General features: G+C 37.3%; 1 protein-coding gene across 1 annotated transcript in view; it reads right to left on the bottom strand.

Annotated features, from left to right (window-relative positions):
• Positions 1-10,310: 10,310 nt before the first annotated feature.
• LOC149422747 (netrin-1-like) overlaps positions 10,311-24,044 on the bottom strand; it is a 446,444-nt gene continuing 432,710 nt past the window's right edge. The window contains exon 7 of the mRNA XM_089633494.1: positions 10,311-12,860. Within this exon, the coding sequence (XP_089489620.1) occupies positions 12,728-12,860 (133 nt within the window). The 3' untranslated portion in view covers positions 10,311-12,727. The remainder of the gene's footprint in view (positions 12,861-24,044) is intronic.

Here is a 24,044-nt window from a genome sequence, read left to right as displayed (position 1 = left end):
AACGCCCTATTGTCTCACTATCATCACAGACAGACTGAGCCACAGCAACGCGTGGCGGGATTACAGATAGTTAACACATTGTTTGCGGGAGACGCTTAAAAGCGTCTTTTGCGTACTGTTGGTAGAGAGCGGGAGACGCTTAAAAGCGTTTTTCGTATTTGTCCACTACCTATTGGTAAAGCGCGGGAGACGCCAAAATGCGTTGTAGGTACACTTAGAGTAACAATATATTACGAGTAACGTATGATGTTGGTTACTCTGTGAAGTAAAAATTATGCGTCAGCTCTCGTGACACGTGTACTAGGTACCTGGCAATTCGTGGAATTGAGTCGGGCGGCCGGCCGACTGTGGTCATAAAACATGCACTTGAAATAAAATAACTGTAAGATAAATATTTCGTGTTTTTTTTTAATCTTTATATTTCTTTATTGTTAAAGCGATATTGTTTCGTTCAAGACGTTCTCTATTTTCTTTTCTGTCTACATTCGGCTTTAAAAATTTCGTACAAAGTATTTGTGTGCTGTGCTAGAAAATTTATTTGTTACATAACAAAGGGATATTTTTTCATAAAAAATATCCTATAAAATGGACTACGGTAATGATAATCGATTACAATAAATATATGAAAGGCATTGACCTAGCAGACCAATATCTTTCGTATTATTCTATTTTACGAAAAACCACTAAATGGACAAAAAGGCTAGCGATGTATATAATAAATTGTGCATTATTCAACTCATTTGTTGTGTACAACTCCGTAAAAGAAAGGAAAATAAAATATAAACAATTTTTTAAGGAAATCGCAGAGCACTGGGTGGCTGATCAGATTTCGTCAGATAATAGTCAAGACCCGGAACCAACACCATCAACATCTGGTATCCGAAAAAAATCTTCAAAATCTGATCCTCCAGAAAGACTATCGATGGATATGCGAAAACATATATTGGAAAAGATTGAAGGCCCTGGTAAAAATAAGAATCTGCGAAAGCGATGTCGTGTGTGCGCGGTACACAAAATACTTAGCGAAACCCGGTACGTGTGTAAATTCTATGATGTACCTTTACATGAAGGGAATTGTTTCCAACGATTTCATACTTTCAAACAATATTAGTGTTTAGTGGTGTGTATTTAAAAAAATATATATATACTTTGTTTAATGTGCATAAAATGACTAAATAGACAATACGACAAAAGTGCAGTTTTTTCAATTTTTTTTAATTTAAACTTATATATCGTAATTGTTTCTTCAAAAATATAAAAATTTGTGACCAGATCATAATAAAAAATTTTAAATAAGGTAAAATACTGAAAATTTTATTTAAATTTGATCAATAGTTCAGAAGTTATAGCTATTTTACATGAAACGGAATTTTGCGCGCGAACATGATAAAAATTGCCCGCTTTACGGCGTAGATTGATTAAAAAACCCCCCGCAAACATTGTGTTAATAATGTTTGGATGATTTGTATAGCGCCGTTTTAGTTAAAATCACCTCAAGGGTGCATTATAAATATAATACTCCTTCCCTAAATACGAGTTATTCTCGGGAGGTAAAATAATTATAATATATTTTCTTAGTTAAAAAAGGTGATTTTACTAAGAATAAAAATATGATAACAATATATTGTATACATACCTAATGAGTATATTTTTTTGATAAAAATAAGATAAGAAGAAGGAGCAAAATGAAGTTAGAAAGAGCATGATGAAGCCAAGATAAAATAAGTAAGAAAGAGAGATTCAAGAAAAAGCAAGGAAGAAGTAAATAGAAATAATTATTCTTATTAAAAATAGTCACACGATCGAGTTTTTTATCTGTACACATTCACAATGCACTTTTGTGTAGATTTTATTTATTTTATGATCCTTGAACGTGATGTTTGAGTTTGAACATTTAATGGGTAGGTATTTATTTTGAAAGGATTTAATGGTTGCACCTTTGAAAGGCACACATTGTCACCTACATCTCGTCCCAGTCTCCCGCATTTTGAAATAAATATTTACAATATTAACAGGGGCTGTTTATGATTTAACACGGACAAAACGTGAAGGAATGTGGTTCAGATTTACCAATATGTATTATAAAAACGCAGATCTGTGGGCCGTAAGTACCTACTTTAGATTTTTGTGGATGGACCATATTATTCACACGCCATAATCACTTCAAACTGTCAATGGCACAGTATTTACGCATCGAACACGTGTTTTAGTAACTAGCGGCGGGAAGTGTGAAAAAGTTCTTTCGTGGGGTTAGGTAGGTAGGTACTAATGAAATCTGAAACAATTTTAAAGTATGAAATCTCTTTCTTGTACGTACTTAGGAATAACAAAACCTGATATGAAAGGTTTTGCTACAGTATTGTTTATTATTCCACAATAATAATAATAATAATAATATTGGAAAATTTTTATAGCGCCGCTTTTGTGAGTTATCACCTCAGGGGCGCTTTACAGTTGATGCAGGTATTACAAAAATTATAAATATTACCAAAATAAAGTGAAGTTAAGTAAAGTAAAATTAAGAACAGGAACAGGTGACATGAAGACAGAAGATGGAGACTGCAGCAAGAATCCGAGGTGGTAAAGAAGCTGGACCAGCTGCTGCAGCGAGAGAGTCTACCAACAGTCCCAACACGAGGTTCGTCATCCAGCCAGGTATTTGTTTGCTGCTAATAAAGCGCTGACACAATATCCTCACATAGATAACAGACCTTGGCAGCACCGCTGTGACGTTCAATGAAGATAGAAAACGGAGACTCTGCAGCAAGAATCCTAGGTGGTGGAGAAACTGGACCAGCTGATGCAGGGTGAGAGTTCACCGCGTCCACCAACAGTGCTAGCACGAGGTTCGTCATCCGTCTAGGTATGTGTCTGCTGCTAATAAAGCGCTGACACAATATCCTCACATAGATAACAGACCTTGGCAGCACCGCTGTGACGTTCGACGAAGATAGGATATGGAGACTCTACAGCAAGAATCCTAGGTGGTGAAGAAACTGTACCAGCTGCTGCAGCGAGAGAGACTACCGCGTCCACCAACAGTGCCAGCACGATGTTTGTCATCCGTGTAATAAAGCGCTGACATAATATCCTCACATAGATAACAGACCTTGGCAGCACCGCTGTGACGTTCGGCGAGACCATCATATCTAGTCTCTCTATTAATAATATTAATAATAATTGGGACGATTTATACAGCGCCGCTCTTGTGCAAAATCACCTCAGCTCTCCTAGTCTATTTTAGTCTCTTCTAGTCACTTCTTAGCTATTCATGCCACTTAGTGCATCTTCTTGACCCTTTTAGACTCTTTCCTGGCTCTAATACCTAAATAAAATAAAAAACCAACAAAAAAATAAAAATTACAATTTCTTCTATTGTGTCGTGATCCAACGATTTCATACCTCTGTCATATATGTATTGTTTATTATTCTACAATGTAGCTGAAGTCATCGGCGTTGCCCGGGCTTCACAGAGAGTTTTTAAAATCTTATATAGACAGTGACCTTCCGCTTATTTTGAAGATCAAGTGTGCAAAATTGTGCACCAATTTCGGAATAAAACTGTGGATTGGTTTATACAATCATTCTTTGGCATTTGGGGACCTTTCCCTCTAAAATAATTTTTTTTTTTTTTTTTTTTATGTGAAGATTAGCTTCATATACACGGTGTCCGGAAACTAGTAGTACAAGCGGGAAACTGGTGAATCTACATCACATTTGGGGTCGATTTTGTTGTATATATTTTTTTTGATTTGAGCTTTTGTCTTCGAGTAAATCGAGTCAGAAGTTGATTTTTTTTTATCAAATTCTTATAAATGATTACTGAAGATCAAAGTAATTAACTAATTAAAACTATTTAAAAGTAAAACAAATAAAGAAACCCGGATTTAAAGCATTATTTTAAAATCACTCTGCATTTAGAGTGCATTGCATAGAGCCTCAACAAATGATTTTTTGACAGGCGGGAATAGTTTAGAAGCCTGCAGAAAAGACAAGTTCTGAGAGGCCATAGAAATTTTAATATTTTTTTGGCGAGATTGTTCTGGGCAAGAAGTGTTGATAGCTGTATGTGAGCCTGAGCAGTTAAAACATTTGAGTAAGGAGGAAGAAGGACATTGGTCAGCTGCGTGGTTTTCTCCGCATTTAAAACATCTGGGTTGAGATCTGCATGCAGCTTTGGTATGACCAAGACGGCAGCAATTGAAACATTGAGTGGAGGGATAAGTATATATTTCAACTGGTAATGAGTTGAAGAATAAATATATATGGGAGGGAAGCGATTGACCTTCAAAGGTGATAACGACAGTTTGGGAGGGCTTCCAGAAAATTATACCCTCAGAGGAGTTCTGGTAATATAGTCTCCTGGCTTTTATGGGACTGCCAATGTGTTAAGGGGTTGAAAGACAGATCGGTCATTTTTTTATTTTTTTATTAAAAAATACAACAAACGATGTTGCACTCCCATGAGTTTTTCTTCAGGGCCTCCTGTGTGGAGTTAATATAAAAAAAGTTATCAAACTAAAGGATCTAACTAACTAACTATCTAATCTAACTAAATTAAGGGATCGCCAATTGGTAGTTTTGAAATAGAAGAGTAAAAAAATTAAAAAAAGAGTTTTGTACAGAAAAATTAGTCCCAACCCAATCCAATGTGCAGACACAATGTATGAAGAAAACATTTACAAAACATTTCACAGAAGCAACATACAGACACAACATATGAAGAATCACTTTACAGATATGTCAAAAAAAATTGTCTTATAAGACTTTATGAATTATTATAATCACTCATTTGATTTATGTACAAATGATTTGTGTCAAAAAGTTAAAAAAAGTATCCTCAATGATGGACTATAGAAATGCATAAAAACAAAATAAGGAAACATAACTTAACATAATTACATAACTATATTATTCACTTTCATTGTTTTGTTGATTGAGCATAAAACTTTTTTTTTTAAATGTACCTACACTTTTTTCATTTTTAATTTTGTCTGGAAGGCAAATGTTGTTGCTCTCCTCGTAACCAATGGATTGCTTGCCATAATGAGTATGTATGGTGTTTAAATGTAAAGTGTCTGTGTACTTGTGACGATTTAATGAGTTCTGTATTTGTATTATTTATTTTGTATATAAGGAGACATGTATTATATTCATATAATTTTATTAATGTTTAGTTTTGTTTCCATATATATTTTTGTGGATGTTATAGGTTTGAACTGAAACAGCTTTTTGATTACTTTGTTTTGTGTTACCTGTAGTTCATTTATATATGTTTCATTTGCATTTCCCTAGAAATATCAATCAAGTAGTTAAATGTTAATGAAGAGGCTATAATATAAACCTTTTTAATTTTATTATCATTTTTTAACATTCGCTTTCGCGTTATATGAGATTGTATGGGATGACAGCCAAAATAATTTCTGTTGATGACATTTTCTTATGTTGGTATTCCTGATATTATACGAGTGGCTAGAAGAGATATTATTACCATTTACTTTATACAAATTAGGTAGGTACTATTTTGGCGGATCTTGGAAATAAAATAAAGGTATTTATTGTTTTTTAAATAAAAAAATATATTAAAAAGGTTAGGTTAGGTTAGATTAGTATAGGTTTGGTTAGTTTAGTATATGTTATGTTAGGTTCGGTTATTTTAGGTTAGGTTAATTTAGTATAGGTTAGGTTAGTTTAGTATAAGTTATGTTAGGTTCGGTTATTTTAGGTTAGGTTAATTTAGTATAGGTTAGGTTAGTTTGTATATGTTATGTTAGGTTCGGTTATTTTAGGTTAGGTTAATTTAGTATAGGTTAGGTTAGGTTATTGTAGGTTATCTTAGGTTGGTTTAGGTTAGTATAGATAAGATTAGTTTACGTTTGTTTAGGATAGGTTAGGTTAGGTTAGTATAGGTTAGGTTAGTATGGGTTTGGTTAGGTTAGTAAAGGTTAGGTGACGTTAGGTTGGGTTAGGTTAGGTTTATATCAGGCAAGGATAGGTAAGATTAGGTTATTTTACATTAAAAAATATTTAAAAATTGATGAACAAAACTTTCCATAATACCACCATAAGTTAATTTATTTTATTTCCGGTGTTCCGCCAAAATAGTGCCTACCATAGACATATAAATATTAGTAGACCTGCCCTGAGTGATTTAAAGCGTATTATTCCCCACTCCCCATACCGGTTCCATTGGAGCCGGCTGGGCTCGCGTATGGCTTCCCGTGAATCTTGAGAATGTGACGTCATCATTCTTGTTCGAACTAGCGTCGAGCTATGGTCGAGGCATTTTACGAAATAACACGGCAAAATGGTGGCTTTTGCTATGAAAACTTGTAAAAATAGATGTGAAAAAGAGAATAAACCCAATTGTCGTATTACATTCCATAGGTAAGCATTATTTTACTTTGTTTTAAGCTTAGTAACATCGTATAATATGGATCAGTTTTAGAAACATATACTATCACGCGATGGACGCGAAACACAAAACCGTGCACAAGAATCAGGGATGTGCCTTCACCTTTTGCGCTTTGATAAAATACATAATTATAATTATAAGTATTAATAAAGGATAATAAACCAATCATTTTTAAATTTATTCCACTTTAATGGCGTTATTACCAAACGAGTTTTGAATTTTACACAACTCATAAACAACACGTTAATTCGATACGGAATTATTGGATGGGGGGGGGTCATACAGTAAGATTCTGACCCCGATCAAAGTGGTCCAGAAGCTAATCCTCAAAGTAATCCTCAAGAAACCCTCCACGTATCCAACAGAAACGCTATTTACAGTTTTCGGGATGCCCCGAGTAGAAGATATATTCAAGAAAAATGCAATTATCCAAATTTATAAAGATAATATAATTAAAAAAATTGAAACCCACTTATCTAAAAGATAATACAATATCAAAATTCCAAAATGTAATACCAAACAAATGCAAAATAACTATAAATATTTAGGAATAAAGTATTTCAACAACCTTCCGATTGAAATAAAGAAATAAAAGGATATTAACATACTTAAACTAAAACTAAAGTTACTCTTTCAGAAATAATCAACTAAATAATTGCCTGTTTTTCCCTTCATTGATATTTATTATCAGTCTATACTCATCTCCACTGTATTTAGATTTTGTCTCTTTATATATTGTTCCTATCATATATATATACTTACTTATAGCATAATGATTCTATTTTTCTTATAATTAGTGTAACTCTCTCACCAAGCACAAGAACCAGTTTCTTCATTGGTGAGATTGCGAACATTAATATATTTTGTAATGTAAATATATGCTTTATGTACTCATATTATATCCTGTACCCACTTTATATATATATTAAAAAAAAAAAAAAAACACTTAATATAGGATAAATGGTTGGTTATCAATTGTGAAAAATTGGTATGTTTGGAAGTAAAATGTAAATACAGTGAGCATGTTTGGAATGAAAAATGTATGTGTCATTTTGCTGTCCGATGATTTTTTTTTATCTATTAAAATTAAAAATATTATATTTTTCTATCGCACGTCTCCACCGATCATCTATTATCTTTGGATTATACTATCACACGTCGCAACGGACCGCGTGTTAGGTACGCGCTTGTTAGGTATGTACGGTACTGCTGGAACGAGAAGGAGTGCATATGACGTAATGCGCTAGGTTATACCGAGTGGCGATGTGCGATAGAAAATCATGTTTTTTGTTTTTAATTGAAAAAGTGTCATCGGACGGCAAAATGATGTCCAAATTTTTACTCCAAATACTCTTAGGAATCGCTGGTAAAAGCTGTGCGTATATAATTTCATTTGTTTTTTTAGTTGTTTTACATTTCTATTATCTTCTTAAAAGTGAAATGTTATATATTTTTTTAAAGATTTCATTATTTTATTATTAATAGGAACAGAGCGGTTGTGACAACCCTCCAACATTGGTCGAATGCAGCGATTCTCAAGTGTGCTAATCGTTTTTACTGGGAAGTAAATTATGAAACATTTATAAAAGTGTCTTAACTAAATACTCTGAAACTAACTACGACTCTGAAAATAGAAGAAATTTACTTTGGCGAATTTGGACTTCGCAAATTTGTTCATAACGTGGCGAGTAATTTGCGCTCCCATGTAAAAATGTCTATTCATTCAAAAGCAGATTTTACCATTAAGAACTAAATGGTGATATTATAATGCGAGATGCCTATATACTGTCAGATTGATTTATTGACGAATCACAGTCAGCTTTCCCCTCTGCGTCCCGCAACTGATGGTTTTACCCCTCACCTTTAGGTTCTAGTCTATTAATATTCATATGTCTGTGGTGCCTACCTAATATGCATGAATTAAATGGTACTAACGTTTCTTGGAGCCCCGCGTGCAGTGTCGAGAATATCAGCACACGAACATATCGTTGACAGAAATAATTGGTAATGGTTGTCATCCCATACAATTTTCATTTTACGTAATCAAAAATTAGAATGTTAAAATTAAAAATTTCTCAAATGCAGGTAGTTGCCTTTTATAGTAATTAAGGTGATTCAAAAGGTTTTATTTAAACAAAATCATATTAAGCGTGGCCAGCTTTCCCGAATATTTACCATATCATTTTAGTACTCATTCGTTGTGTTGTTCAATTCCAACAACCCCATCATTCATTTTGTACCGTTTTAAATTCATTAATAGTCCATCATTCATGTTCAACTGAAGCTATGATTCGGAAGCAGTTTCGGATGCAACAGTATGAGAGTGGTAATCTCTTGTAAAGTTGTATACGTAGGAAATCAAATTTCTCTGCTGTGTTCGTTTTTGCTTTTTGAATGTGCCTTTGATTGAAGGATCTAGTGATTTTGTTAGGTATGTTGGTTAATAGATCAAGTATATTACCTTTGCGAGCATAAATAAGTATAAGTTGTTTTGGTCAAAGCTAGTTCTGATAGGTACTTTGAGTGATATATTTTTAAGATGGTTTTTTGCGTTATATTTATATATAATAATAATAATAATAATGGCATCGTAGTTCATTTTTGGTTCAGATTTTCAAAGCCGAAATTATCGGTAGGTATCTATCTAACACGTTAAATAAATTTCAACCTATTATTTTTCATTCAATTCGTGCCATCCCTGTAGGTTGGGACATACCTACCACCGGTAGCTCCCTTGTAACTCTCCCTCTTACTCATAAACCATGCATCTAACAGAATGAGAGCAGCAGGAGCAGGACAAGTAGTAACTACTACAGACTTCAGACAAATGCACATTAGAGCCCGGGGCGGGGCTTGGAGCCCGAGTGTAATTGAAATGTGTTGTCTATTGGCGAGAGCCCTGCGGCTCGGGCTCGGGCTGCCCTGGGAAGGGGCCTAGCCAGAACAATGAACATACACTTCTCTCGCGACTCGTAATATTCAAGCCACACGGTGCCCCCTATTGATGTAACTTAGATCGTTAATACCTTGTCCAGGTTACTTAACACTGACTTCCTAAGTCTGTCGATAGTTACGTAAGTGGTAAAGTTTAATATTTCATTGTAGAGGAAGATAATACTAAAGATAAAACAGAACAAGACACAGAAAGATATAAAGGTAACGGGTATCATCTGGGAATCGAACCTAGGATCTCTGTAATTAAGGATAAACCATACGATATCATCGATTATACTAAATCCATATGTGCTGTATGAGTATGCATCGTCATATTGCTTCTTAAGAAAATCACTGAAATGGTGGCGTATACTCTTTTTCTGGTAGATGGAGATTATAAAAAAAATAACGACGAAACACCATTGAGCCATTTGAAATTTATCAAAATTTTAGTAAATCAATTAGTGGGTTTTTGTACTCAAAAATACTCCATCTACTTCCATTCCATCAAACCAGTAGCTCGACCAGAAACCAGGACTCCACATTGTGAGAAAAGGTCCCAAGAGGGAGTGTGTGGTCTCCTCGAAAAGAGCAGAAAAAGGTGCCAGACGGGAAACCAGAAGTACGGTGACACGTGTCCTAATAAGCCACGTATGTATTTGGGCGAATAATTTCTAAAATATCACACGTTAGAAAAATTATAAAGATTAGAATATGCAATTTTTTCTATTTGTCAACAAAACTACATCTTTTTATTTACTGCCTTATGAAAAAACATTATTCTAAAAATATAGTAATTTTTCCTCATTTGTATTTGTGTTTGTATTGTACAAAGGGTTAATACTTACTTAACTTATCTATAATTAAACAAATTAATGTCATATAATTATCGTCTACCTGTTTTGGGAATATGGAAATAGGGCACTAAGTAAAAAGTCAACGATTAACTGAATTAAGTGTTTTAATATATCTGCAACTTCACAATACATATTACAATGATAGAAAATTGAACTTACCATATTAAACGCATTAAATGTTATAAATTTACAAATACAAACGAAACGCATCTCTACTAGACACGTCAGAATCTGCGCACTACGCGGAATTAACATATCCTCGATCGGCCCAAGTCATATAATAGGTACTATATTATATTCCCAGAATGGGCTAGGTCTACAGGGTGTTCTACTTCGATTAAATATTACCTTTTCGTTATTAATTAATTATCTTTTTAACAAATCATTGAATACGCAAATGAAGAGTTGTCTTCTTGGTTATGAAATATCTTTAGCATGATTTTCTAATACAGAGAACACTGTCTAATCAAACATTATGGTTTTCTTTCAATATCGAAGGTGAAATGATTATTATTTTACACAAAAGCATTATTATTATAATATAATATTATAACTGAGGTGCGTCATGCCTTAAAGGTAGCTCCTTAAAAAGTATTTATCTATTTTTTAAATGTTTAATTCTAAAAATCATATCTTACAAAGGAAAATATTCCATTCAAATAATTTACAATTAAACTGAGAAATAAATTACGAAAGTTTCGAGAATATGCAAAGCAAATTAAATATTAAAATCACCTTATTTTAATAAATAATAAAGTAGGCTTTTTAAAGTTAAACATGTTTATTTTAAAAAATATTATTGACTTTAATTTTATTAGTCTACATATTAATTTATGGCAAATTCTTAAGTAGGTAAAAATAAATCAGATATTTTTGATCGTTTTCCTCGACAATTTGATCAATTCTTCTCATTTTTATTGTTTAAAAAGCGTAACTTAATCAATAGGTATGATTTGATATTTTCAAAAGTAGAAGTGTTATTTACTTTTACAATATTATACCGTGTTGCGCTTCATCCTTCTTTAGCCAACGTTTCGGATAGTGTTACAGTGGCCATCATCAGGGCAAATGTGTAATTGAACTGTAAAAACTTTCCTAAACGTTGGCTAAAGAAGGAGGTAAACACGGTATGGTACCCCAAAATAAATGACGATAATCAACAGGTATTTCAAATTTATTTGTGTTTACAAATTGACATTTCAAATAAAACTGGACTTCATTGAACTAAATATAATAATATATGACACATTTAGGTATTTACTTTTAATAAAAAATATTATTACTAATAATACTGTACACTTTTGGGATAAACCACATGTTAAGAAAAATTAAATTAGTATCATAAATACATGTAACATATTTTTACGATTGTGTTTGGTAAATATGATATGATATTTAAACTTTAAACTAGGGTCTCATTAAATTTTAAGCAAAATAAAGACTTTGTGCATAAAGAGGACATCAGAAATAAACTAAATCTTAAAATTTGTGAAAACTGACAAATCTCTAGTTTTAAGTTTTGGAAAGGGGAAAGAGACTTTTCTTATCTCTTCAACAAATAAATATCACAAAATATACATTCATGGCGATGTAGTTTCCTCTTTAACACGTCGATGGAACATCCTCACATTCGTACATTAATTATAACTTTAAATAAATAATCATCCTTTATACACTGGGAAGTATGGAACACGGTACAATCAACAATAAATACAAGAAAGCATCTCGTACACAGCGGCCCTCTGTACACAATAATGTCAAAAGGTTCATTTTAAAGGCGTTCAATGGAAATCAACAGTCGTGTAAGTTCGAAATGTAGGCTTTTCTAAGTTAAACTTCGTGTAGATTTAGGACCAATATTACATAATATATATCTAGGTATATATGCGGATGAAGAGACGCGAACTTCTATAACTATAAGCCATGCGTGGAAAACAATCGGACAATAATACACATCGGATATAACATGTATTTACGTGACTAGAGCGTGTTTCCCCTAGGGATTGTAGCGCATTACATTGCAAACATAAAACACGGATATCTGATGACACGCTTTTGCAAATCCTTTGAACATCATCATTCATTCTCGTAGGAGAACAGTGGTGGTTTAGTCTCAAATAAGCACGAGGTGATTTGAGTAGATGGAATCGTTGCCTTCATTTTTTGTTTTGGGGATTTTTGTTATTTGAAGAATTATAGATACATTATAACAATCAACGGCCGTCACCAGATCAAAGTGCAACATTCTAATTATTTGAATGCTAAAGTATGTTTTATTCATTGCGCATTCAGCACAAGCTGGTGCGAATAGCTTTAAAACGACAGGGCTAAGGCATACAACGAAAATGATAATTTTATTAATCTCTCAGTTAATAATTTTTAGTGATTGCTTAAAAAAATGTTATATTGTGCTTATAGGGCCAGTCGTTGAGGTGTGTATCGTCCAACGGGATGAACGGACGAACCGAATCGGCCTGTTCTGTGTTCTGGGTGGGATGTTTGTAGTTCTGTGCGGGGCCATCTACTTGCAGTGGCGCGCCCGGCGCTGTAGTCTGCGCATGCGCCTGTGCCACTCGTCCTTCCACTCGATGACGATGGTCCCCGGCCCCACGGTTAGTTCCCCTTCATCCTCGATACCCAGAATAAGGTACGATCTAAAACAAACAAACAAACAACGTGAAACATCGCACTAACTGTTTTGGAGGTGTCGTCAGGTGATTGATTTGTGATTGGTTTGTAAGGCATTGTCGTTAATTAGATAATTAATAATTTCATAGGTAATTAATGAATATGGAGCAATCCAAAGAAAGGTAGCCGATAGTCCCAGAAAAAATCCAGGAACATCCAACGCCATAGCCTTAGTAATTGAATATTTGAAAATTTCTCACATAAAAATGCATTAGCATATTCCTAGACCTTTCTAAAATCTTCGACAAAATATATAATTCACATATTAAAAAAAACTAGGAAATATAGGGATTATAAGGAACTGATATTTTTTTAAAGTTATATGGAAAACTAATAAAAGATGTAAATAAAATTCTCAATCTGGGACAAATTGCTGCGATTGGAGGCAAACACAACGACTGGAATAACTGCAGATGTAATGCGAACGGAAATACGCTCTTTACACACCTGTAGACAAATACCTATTCGATAATGGCTCCCGACAGACCGATGTTCTACTCACAGCGCGCAAGATACCCGAGTACATTGGATAACGAGTACGAACTTGAGAAAAATGTAAAGATAATTTCCCCACTGCGCACGGTAGAAGAGCTGTCATCGGAGCTTCACTATAGGAGAATCTACTTTAAGGAGCCCAAGAAAACAGCGCATCATAAGAATACCGACTGGGAAGGATTTAAAAAGAAAATCAACGATCGAATACATCTCACTTCGGGAACTGTCCGCTCGCCACAAGCACTCTCACGGAAATACTTCAAATAGCTCAAGACACACACATACCTCTTTCAAAGAAGTAGTCATACACAATCAAGCTTTCCGAGTAGGTAAGTTTTATCGCTCATCAAGGACAAAAATCGCCTGCGACTAGGGAATGCAATCCCGCAAGAAAATGTCAATCCAGGTATTTGCGGGACTGAACAATCTTAGTCCCGCTGGATCCAGGTATTTGCGGGATCCAGCAGAGTGGACTTACATATCTAATCAATCGTATAAGACCTAATACCTCGATCTACCAATCTTGTTTTTAGAGTTTTAAATTTATACCTATAATAAAACAAGTTCTTTGGGACATTTTAAATGATTTATTAATAGGTATACCTTTAGTTAGACATAGGTAAAGTTTAAGTCATAAATTGGCAAAGAATAAGATAAGACATACATTTTCGGTGTACCACAGGGTTCAAATCTTGGCCCCCTACTTTTTCTTATATTCATAAATGACCTTGGCTCGAAATTAAATTGTGATTATGCTTTTTTCGCCGATGATCTTAAAATTTTTCGTAAAATCAAGTCTGTTTCCGATCATCAAGTGCTTCAAAACGACCTCGACACACTTAATAACTGGTGTACTGTCAATGATATGCACTTAAATGTTGAAAAATGTTACATTTTAAACTTCACTAGAAATAGAATTATAAAGGATTTTTCTTATGTTATTAATAATATTATTCTCAAAAAAGTATCTTCAATAAGAGATCTAGGAATCACTCTTGATTCTAAATTCATATTTGATGTACACATTAACGACATTAAGTGCAAATCATTAAAAATGATGGGATTTATTCATAGAATATGTAAACCTTTCCAAGATCCTCAGTCAATTCTAACTCTTTACAATGCCTTAATTAGAAGTAAACTTGAATATGGAAGCTCTATTTGGAATCCACATTACTGCAAATATGAAAATATTGTAGAATCCATTAAAAAAAAATGCTAAGAATGTTATCCTTCAAATGTGGATTACATGACCATCTTAGATCATATGACGTACGTCGTGATTACTTCAAGATTGATACACTTAAAACTAGAAGGCAATTGACTGATCTCATATGTTTACATAAAATTATTCACGGTCAACTTGATACTACATTATGTCTTAGCAATATTAAAATAAATGTCCCCAATTCGCATTGTTTAAGACGCCATAATATTTTTCACCTGAATACATTTATAAATAATATCGCCTACTTTAGCCCTCTGACCCAGATGTGTCGACTATATAACAAGATAGAGTGTGCTGAAATAGATATTTTCGTCGATAATTTGTACGGATTCAGAAAAAAAGTTCTGGCGCTATTAAAAAATATTAGCTAATTCATTGTGTCAATTTTCTCTCTATGCATACCTCTCGTATTTCTTATGCCTCTTACCACTTGTAATAATGTATAATGTAATGTGTTACTTGAGCGAGCTTGTATATGATTGTGTATTTTATTTTTATTTTTTGATGTTTTTGTTTTCTAATTGTATGTATCTGTATTTAATTGTATGTATCTGTATTTAATTGTATGTATCTGTATTTAATTGTATGTATCTGTATTTAATTGTATGTATCTGTATTTAATTGTATGTATCTGTATATAATTTTTTGTATCTTTATTTAATTGTAGATTTTTGTAATTGTACAATAACTGAGTTTTTATAAGTGGATTGTTCTCACGTAAGTGTAATAAATAAATAAATAAATTTACATAACATAGCCCCGCCTCGGAACAGACTTTGTCTAGTGAGGTGGGTAAAAGAAATCTATGTACACAAATGAAAATAAAATAAACGCCCGGATTGCCGGCACTGAAACTGAAACTTAAATTTAAATAATAACGTTCACACGATAAACAATATTCTTGTACAATGAGCATCATAAGTTTAATTAAACATTATTTTGGAAATAGCTTCGTAAAAAAGTTAAAGTATCAATTGTGTCATCTGATAAACGGCTTCTGATATTGGACACAAGGTAGCCAGCGGCTGAAAAAGCTCGTTCAGCTTCCACGCTGGTTGGCACAATAGTCATTAGCGCATTGTAAGTGAATTGAGGGTATGTGCCTTTTAATACACCGGACTCGGAGTAATTCAGAGTTAGTGAGGGTAAATCTGTAGTTGCTCTCTTTCAGCTTTAAAAGATCTTGAATAACCATCATTTTTAGTGTCTTGCCGTAATTCATAACCATTAATTTGATCGAATTAGACGATGTTGGTAAGTTAAAAACTCCGGCTTTAAAAAGATCTCGCAAATCCGACGAGGTACAGAAAACTCGGAATGGTAAACCATCTTTAGACACCATTCGTGATACCCTCTTTTGAACGGTATTGTTTTCGTAATTGTAAAAAGCATTCACTTTGTGGCTCATCATAATTTATAATAAAAACACATAAATTTGTTTTTGACCACGATGGACGACTATCGTGGTCAAAAACAAATTTATGTGTTTTTATTATAAGGTATTGTTTTCGCTTGAAAAATGGTCAGTGATTTTATGCTTCTTTGCCAAAGTTGATTTTTTTTTTTTTATATTTACTCCACACAGGAGGCCCTGAAGAAAATAATTTCCCTCAGGGCCTATGTCATCTTTGGGGATGCTGTGTGGAGGGTCTTTTTGTGGAGAGGAAGGAGTGAACATGGGTCTTGAAGAGTCCCATGTTGTAGGAGGGAGGAAACACAGAGGCCGGCAGTTCGTTCCACAGCCGAGCTGTTGAACTTAAGAACGAATCGTAGAAGCGACCCGTTCTCATGTGACAAGTGTCAACTGTGTACAAATGTTGGGAGCGCGTTTGGCGTGTATCCCGACTACGCACCGGTGCCGAAGGGATCAATGACGCTAGTTCCTCAGAGCATCTTCCATTGTAATACCGATAGAACAAGGACAGCATACCTACCTGACGCCTGTGCTCTAAAGATTGCAGTCCGTTTGTTAAGATTGGGGAATCTATCAAACGGACCGCCCGTTTCTGCACAGAGTCAAGGGTTTTTTTCAGGTATTTTGGGGCTCTAGACCAGAGATGGCTGCCAAATTCGACAGTAGGGCGCACTTGCGATTTGTACAGGGTGAGCAGTTGTGTACTATTAAAGTATCTGCGGGCCCTGTACAGTACGCCCAGCTTCTGAGAGGCCAACATTACTCTGGCTTCGATGGAGCCCCCGTACCTGAGCTGGTCACTTATAGTTACACCAAGCATATCAATGGAAGGCCTGTTCGGAAGATTGCTTCCGTTGAAGGAGACTAGATTATCATTTGGATCCCTTTTAGACGTAATCAGACAGGATTGGGTCTTTGAAACATTAAATTCGACGAGATTATTTTTACCCCAGGAGGAAATACTCTCGAGATAACCGTCCATTCTCTGCTTCAAAGCCCTCCGAGCCGTTGGAGTTTGTGTGCCCTTTGGGGGCTTATCAAACAAAAAGCTATCATGAACTGTACTGTCATCCGCGTAACAATGAATCGGTGCACATGTCAAAAGGTCATTGATGTGCAACAAAAACAAAGTCGGAGACAGAACCGATCCCTGTGGGACGCCAGCATTTATGGAGTGCGAAGAAGAGGTGAAACCGTCAGCAACCGCCTGAATCGACCTATCCCTTAAAAAGTCAACAATCCACGTACACAGGGATGCGGGAAGTCCGTAAGAATGCAATTTGTTGACAAGTCCTCGGTGCCAGACCCGGTCAAAGGCCTTGGATATGTCTAGTGCGACCGTTTGGGTCTCACCGTGACGTTCCAGGCACCGCCTCCAAACATGCGTCACATATGCGAGAAGATCACCGCACGAGCGGTTCCGCCGGAATCCGTATTGACGGTCGTTGATAATTTTGTTCTTCTCGAGGTATGTGAGCAGTTTGTCGTTGATCACACGTTCCATCACTTTGGACAGAACTGATGTGATCGCTATGGGGCGGTAGTTGGCCGGGTTGGAGCGGTCACCTTTCTTGGGAATAGGGTGAATTACCGCTTTTTTCCAACCAGAGGGCACAGTGCCACACTTCAGGGGCATTTTGAAGAGCTTTGTCAAAACTGGAACTATTTCCGCAGCACACCTCTGCAATACCAGGGCAGGTATTCCATCAGGTCCACTAGCTTTGTTAACATCGAGCCCCCGTATGACGTGGAGTACATCCCGATGCCGGATCCTCAGCTTTTTCATATAGAAGCCGCAGTGAGGAACCGACGGTGGAACAGCACCCCCGTCGTCGAGGGTCGAGTTTTCCGCAAACATTTTCCCTAATAAGTTAGCCTTTTCGGTGGCGGTGTTTGCTAGTGAGCCGTCAGGTCTGGTAAGAGGTGGCAAACTGGGTTTGCAAAAATTTCGACCTATTGAGCCCGCAAGCGACCAGAATGCTCTGCTGCCATGCGGGCAGGCAGCCAGCTTTTTGCTGATCTGCAGGTCATGATCGAATTTTGACCTATTAATGATTCTCTTGCATTCCTTTGCCGATTTGTTGTATGCTGATCTGCTTTCGGGCGTTCGAGATGTGTTGTAGGCTCGGTAAGCCGCGTTTTTTCGTCGAACTGCTTCGGAGCATTGTCGACTGAACCACGGCTTTGAGCCCACACCAGTTTCTTTAGTAGTCGATTGTATGAAGCCATCCATCGCCGATTTGATGACTTCACCAATCTCCTGGGCACATCTTGAAGGGTCCGAAGTCCGAAAACAAACAGCTGACCACGGAAAAGCGTTGAAATGGGCCCGCATACCGAACCAATCTGCTGACCTATAGTGCCACACTTTTCTCCTCAGCCTCTCATTGGTTGGTCTGAGGCTAACGGGGATTGATGTCGTCATTAGGCAGTGGTCAGATGATCCCAGAGGCGCTGTGACGTCAATCTTATAACCTTGTGGCACAGTAGTTAAGAATAGGTCTAACAGATTGGAGCGGTGAGTCTGGACATCAGGAACCCTTGTAGGCTCCTGAACTAATTGCTCTAATCCGTAGTAAATGGCAAAGGATTCCGCCTGTCGGCCAGCCGAGTCCGTTGGGCCTGAGAACTTCAACCATGGTTCGTTGTGAACATTGAAGTCCCCCAGAACAACAAACTCGGCCGAAGGGTAGCGGGGCAAGAGATCATCAATAGTATCGCTCAAATGTTTGAAGAGCTCGGAAGTGTCTGATTCGCTATGGTTCGGTGAGCGGTATATACATGCGTAGAATCTTGCCGTACTGGCAAGATTGACGCGCACCCACATTACGTCGAATCTGGAGTTTTCCAGACTCAATAGTCGTACACAGTTGACGTAAGCTCGACTATAGAGGCAGACTCCTCCTTTGAGTCGGAATTTGCTTGCGAGGGTAAAGCCCGGGCAGTCCAGATAGGAGGAGTCTGGCGGCTCGGCTATCTGAGTTTCGGATAGGAAAAGAAGGTTGGGACGTTGGGACAAAAGATGGTGATGGACGGAATTTAAATTTGTGTGCAGGCCGCGAATGTTGGCAAAATTTACCAACAGTTTTGGCCCGCACCGGGGACGCCTGCTACTCGCCGCTGTAATGATGTTAAAATTGTTATGTTGTATGTTCATGAATTTAAAGTTTTTTTTTTTTTTTTGTAAGGGTAGGAGGTGAAAGGAAAGGTCTGGAAAGGAAAGGTATGAGGGGTGGGTAGGAATATGGGGTTCAGGCTGTCCAGGAGTGATGAGCGTTTGGTTCCAGCCCACTCACTGCGGTGCTAGGCGATAGGCTGGGAGAGTCCGGCTGGAGAGGGCATCCAATGCGCCCCAAACGCTGCTGCTGGGTCCCCTCCGGTCACGAACCGGCACAACAGCAGTGGCGGGGTTTTTTCACTCGCTGATGGGGCAGCCCACCCTTAGTCGTGAGCCTGAGGGTCGGGCCCCTGTACTATCGAGCGGCCCGGACAGCGGTAACCGGTTGTAAAGGGTCTCCCTCAACCAGCATCTCCCAACCGGCCCGCCACGCAGAAGGTGGGCCGACGCACCCGCCACCAAGACCTGGGCAAACCTTAACCCATGAACCCGGGCACCCCTGCTAAGTCACCAAACGTAGCGAACCACTTGGGGTGACCTGTGGCAGAGGTGTTGGTCATCCAATAAATGGTTCCCAGGGCGGCGGTACCCATTCCCGCCTACCAGATTGATGGTTGAGGTTCACAATGAGGCGATGTGGAAGAACTGGACGTCGATGCAGTTGTCGAAGCTTCTCTGTAATCCCGCCAGTCCAGCGGGATCCCGCAAAATTTTCGACCGAGATTAGTCCCGCAAAATGTCTGCGGGATCTCGGTATTTCGGGATCCCGGTATACCGGGATTGCATTCCCTACCTGCGACGCAAGTACCACCGCACGCGCGGCGGATATTTCAAGACAGCCTACCTGCCTTCAGAAAGAAATCAAGAGCGAAATTGCAAAACTCAAGCGCAAACTTTGGAATATAAAAGTCGCATCTCTCGAACAAAGAACAAATCCCTATGGAAAATGGTAAGCGCGCAGAGACACAAACATCACACTATCCCCCCTCTAGTGAAATTAAACGGCACAAGAACGGCGCTGTCGCTACAAGTAAAAGCGGACACGCTCGCCGACGGATTCAAGAGAGCCTACGCGGACACGGATAACATTGCGACTCGGTAAGGGACCAAATTGTTGCTAAATCTCTACGAGATCTGAGCGAATCAGAGCAGACGAACGCTGTCGACATCCATTCGCTAAGCCGAGCGATATTGCTGTCACAATCAAGCGATTAAAAACGAATAAAGTGCCGGGAAGCGATCTAATACACAACACATTACTCAAACATCTCTCTCATTTACACTAAAAAAACTATTCAATGCCTGTCTCATAACCGGGTACTTCCCAAAGGTGTTGAAATCGGCGACCTTGCTGCCCTTCGTAAAGCCGAACAAAAACCGAGCCTAGCCGACGAATTACCGACCGATCAGTCTACTATCTACGTTGAGCAAAGTATTTGAACAGATTATACTCAACAGGCTTGTCCCACACCACGATAACAACCAGACTTTGCCAGACGAGCAGTTCGGCTTCAGAAAGAGGCACTCCGCAACCCACCAACTTACCAGAGTAGACTGGTACAGGAATACCTCAAGAATGGATCCTTTGGAGTTTTCATCAGGAACGTGCTATCATCAATGCGTGAGATTCCAAAAGGCATGCCCCAAGGAAGTTTGGGGGACCCTTTCTCTTCATCCATATGTTCACATATGACATCCCCCAAAACGAGAGATGCAACCTGTCAATTTATGCAGATGACGTCAAACTCTACGTTTCCTCGCTCAAAGCAAACATGGCCGCTATATATCATCCGCTATCTCAACCATCACAACACGGGCATTTGCCTAGCTTCGTGGTGTAAATATTACTAATAACTGTAATAAACATTTCAATGAATAAAGAAATATACAGAGGGCACTTGACGCGCTCAAAGAATGCTACAAAAAATGACCCCTGAAGTTAAACGATGCAAAAACCAAAGCCTTCATGTACACGAGGAAACGAAAAAATAGAACACCTGACTTCAACATCTAAATGGGAGGACATGTCATTGAATGGAAAGATGAAGTCACATATCTGGGCCTGTCTATGGACTCGCGCCTCAACTGGAAATCTCACCAAGCCAAGACGCAAGCGCCCACGCGAATGGCGATCGGCGCGATGAAGCCGATTTTCAACAAAAGAAGCCCGCAACTTCACAGGACCAAATTTCTCATCTACTACTCACTTATTAGTCCGGTACTGATTATACGCGATTCCTGTATGGAGCAGCATTTTACACTCGGACCTCACGAGACTACAGACGCTTCAAAATCTCTGCTTTAAAATTACATACATCACGAACTTGAAGAGATTACACGACCGAGAACAAATACCGACTTTGTACGAATTTACACACAGACTGAATGAACGTTTTTACAAATCACTCAGACTTAGTAAAAATAAACCCATATAAGATATCGGACAATACAATTCCCCGAACGATTTTTCCGTTAGGTATACACACAGAATACCCAAACATATCCTAATGGACCACGACCATACCTGGTCTGACTCAGATTCAGATGCGGGCGAATAAGTAACGAGTATTTATTTATACTGGGTTCTTACAGACGATCTCACTTACGTGAGAACAATCCAGTTATAAAAACTCAGTTAGCATACAAATAGGTACAACAATTACCAAAATCTACTCAGCCATAGGACACATTAATTTTCATATACCTAAATAAAGATTAAAACATAAAACAAATAAAAATTCAAAATTAAAGATAAAAAAAAATATATGAAAAACAAATATTACAGAAAAGTAAGAGACGCAAGTAATACATAATATAATCAGTGCAACATATTTTTTAACAATAGCAGTTTTTTTTTCTCCCGACTTCCCTCCTATCGATATTTCACAATACTATTTTTTTTAAATGTATTATTTTTTTGATAATTATTGTTGTAGAAGCTGATGGTGGTAGAAAAAATACAATTTTTCTTTTCAAATACAGAAAATATTATCATCTATGAATTGTTATTACCTATGAACTTAAATGCATCCTTTACAATATAGTACGAGTGAGAGAGATAAAGCATTTAAAATGATCAGAAGAGATATTTTTTTAATTAAATGTTGAAGCAATTACACGATAAAAATATGTTGTGATCAAAACTTGCCACGATAAAAACGCGAAAAAATTATAAATAAACAAAAAAATAATAGTGCGGTGTTATTATAATTCCCGTAACATGTAATAATAATAATATTTGGATGACTTGTATACCGCTGTTTTTTGTGCAAAATTACCTCAAGGGCGCTGTACAAATTTATAAATGTACCTAGAATTGTGAGGCAATTACTTGTAGCGACGCTACGAGAATATTCGAGAACGCTCGCCAGTGCAAAACGCATTGTAGCAGGAACACTCTAGACGCAATGCGAAAGTTGGGCGTTCCTACCTACAGTTCTGAAAGTTCTAGTGCACCCGGGCGCCTATATATGAGAATGAAATTACCAGTTTTACATTATGAATTATTTTTTTAAAATTATATTTCACAAATTTTTCTATATAATGGGAATGAAATTAGCAGTTTTACGAGTGACCAACAATGCTAGCGCCGCTTGCTGCATAGTGAAGCGGCCGACACCGACCGCCGGTTTCCCCCGCGTCGCGTCCCGCTCTTTCTTCACCGCACCTCCACAGGAACATAACCTACACCCGGCTCTGCACGGTATACAATTTATTATGGACTCCACGGGATCACCTCAGCGCCCTGGCCCCGGCCATCGTTCCTCCCAGCGCTGACCTCACGCGCCTAGACCCTGCGACACCTTCACCGGTCTGCGCCTCGGCCCCGCGGCATCGTCGCCGTCAGGTCCATCGCACCTTCGGCTACCTCGATCATATTGGAGTACCCGGAAGACTCCACGTCTTCACCAGTGCTGAACACATCCACGAGTCCGGTCTCCATCAACGCGGTGTCGACTCACTGATCCGCGCCTCAAACGTTCTACCGCCGTCATCGCCGTCCACACCTGGTGTCGTCCTCATCGGTCCCGGTCATCTCTCAACTGCGCAATTCTACTAACTCAGAATAAACGCTGTGACACAAAGGAGGATGTGACTATTAAGCTTAATATAAAAAAATAATCAAACGTATATTAGAAACACTAGATCTCATGGTTAAAAACATATCCAACAAGTAACACTAGATCTCATGGTCAAAAACATATCCAACAAGTAACTACTAATCATTTGTGCAAAAAACCTTCCTATACTATGGTAATAAATTCTACAGCAAAATCCCACTCTCATTCAAAACTAACAACAATATTATAACATTTAAATTTCAAATAAAAAGCTTGCAAAAGGAGATGCATACATAGAGAGATCAGAAATAGAAAATATACTGACACCAAATATAGACTGAAACAGAAGCCACTCATCTGCACTAAAATACACCACGTAATATATTTATAATTATTCCAGAAAAACAGTATTTAATATATTTATAATTACTTCATTTCATACAATTAAATTTTATAATATTTAAATGAAATCCTCAGCACGGGAGATCCCACTGAGGATGTCATCTCTATTAGTTATAATAAAACCTTGAAATAAATGAATAGTAAAAAACGTAACACCACATTCTCCAACTTAAAATAGGACTATTATAATGAACAAGTACAGGGTTTGCAATGCCGCAATTCTGTGGGATTTCTCAGATTGGCGGAATTTTCATGTGGGGGATTTGCGGTATTAAAAAAAAATTGAATTTACACCATAACACATAGTTTTGATTTGCTTACTCTTGCGATTAGCAATATCAGCAGGGTCAATATTTGGCAATGAAAGAGGAACTCATCGTGATGCTAAGAAGACAGCACAGAGTCGCATCTCAAGCTTGGAAACTTCAAGAC

The sequence above is a fragment of the Hesperophylax consimilis genome, chromosome 7 (genome assembly GCF_061612785.1).
Source record: "Hesperophylax consimilis isolate HC1 chromosome 7, BYU_Hcon_1.0, whole genome shotgun sequence".
Lineage (NCBI taxonomy): Eukaryota > Metazoa > Arthropoda > Insecta > Trichoptera > Limnephilidae > Hesperophylax > Hesperophylax consimilis.
The sequence above is the reverse complement of the archived record's forward strand: the minus strand, read 5'-3'. Positions and strand labels throughout refer to the sequence as shown.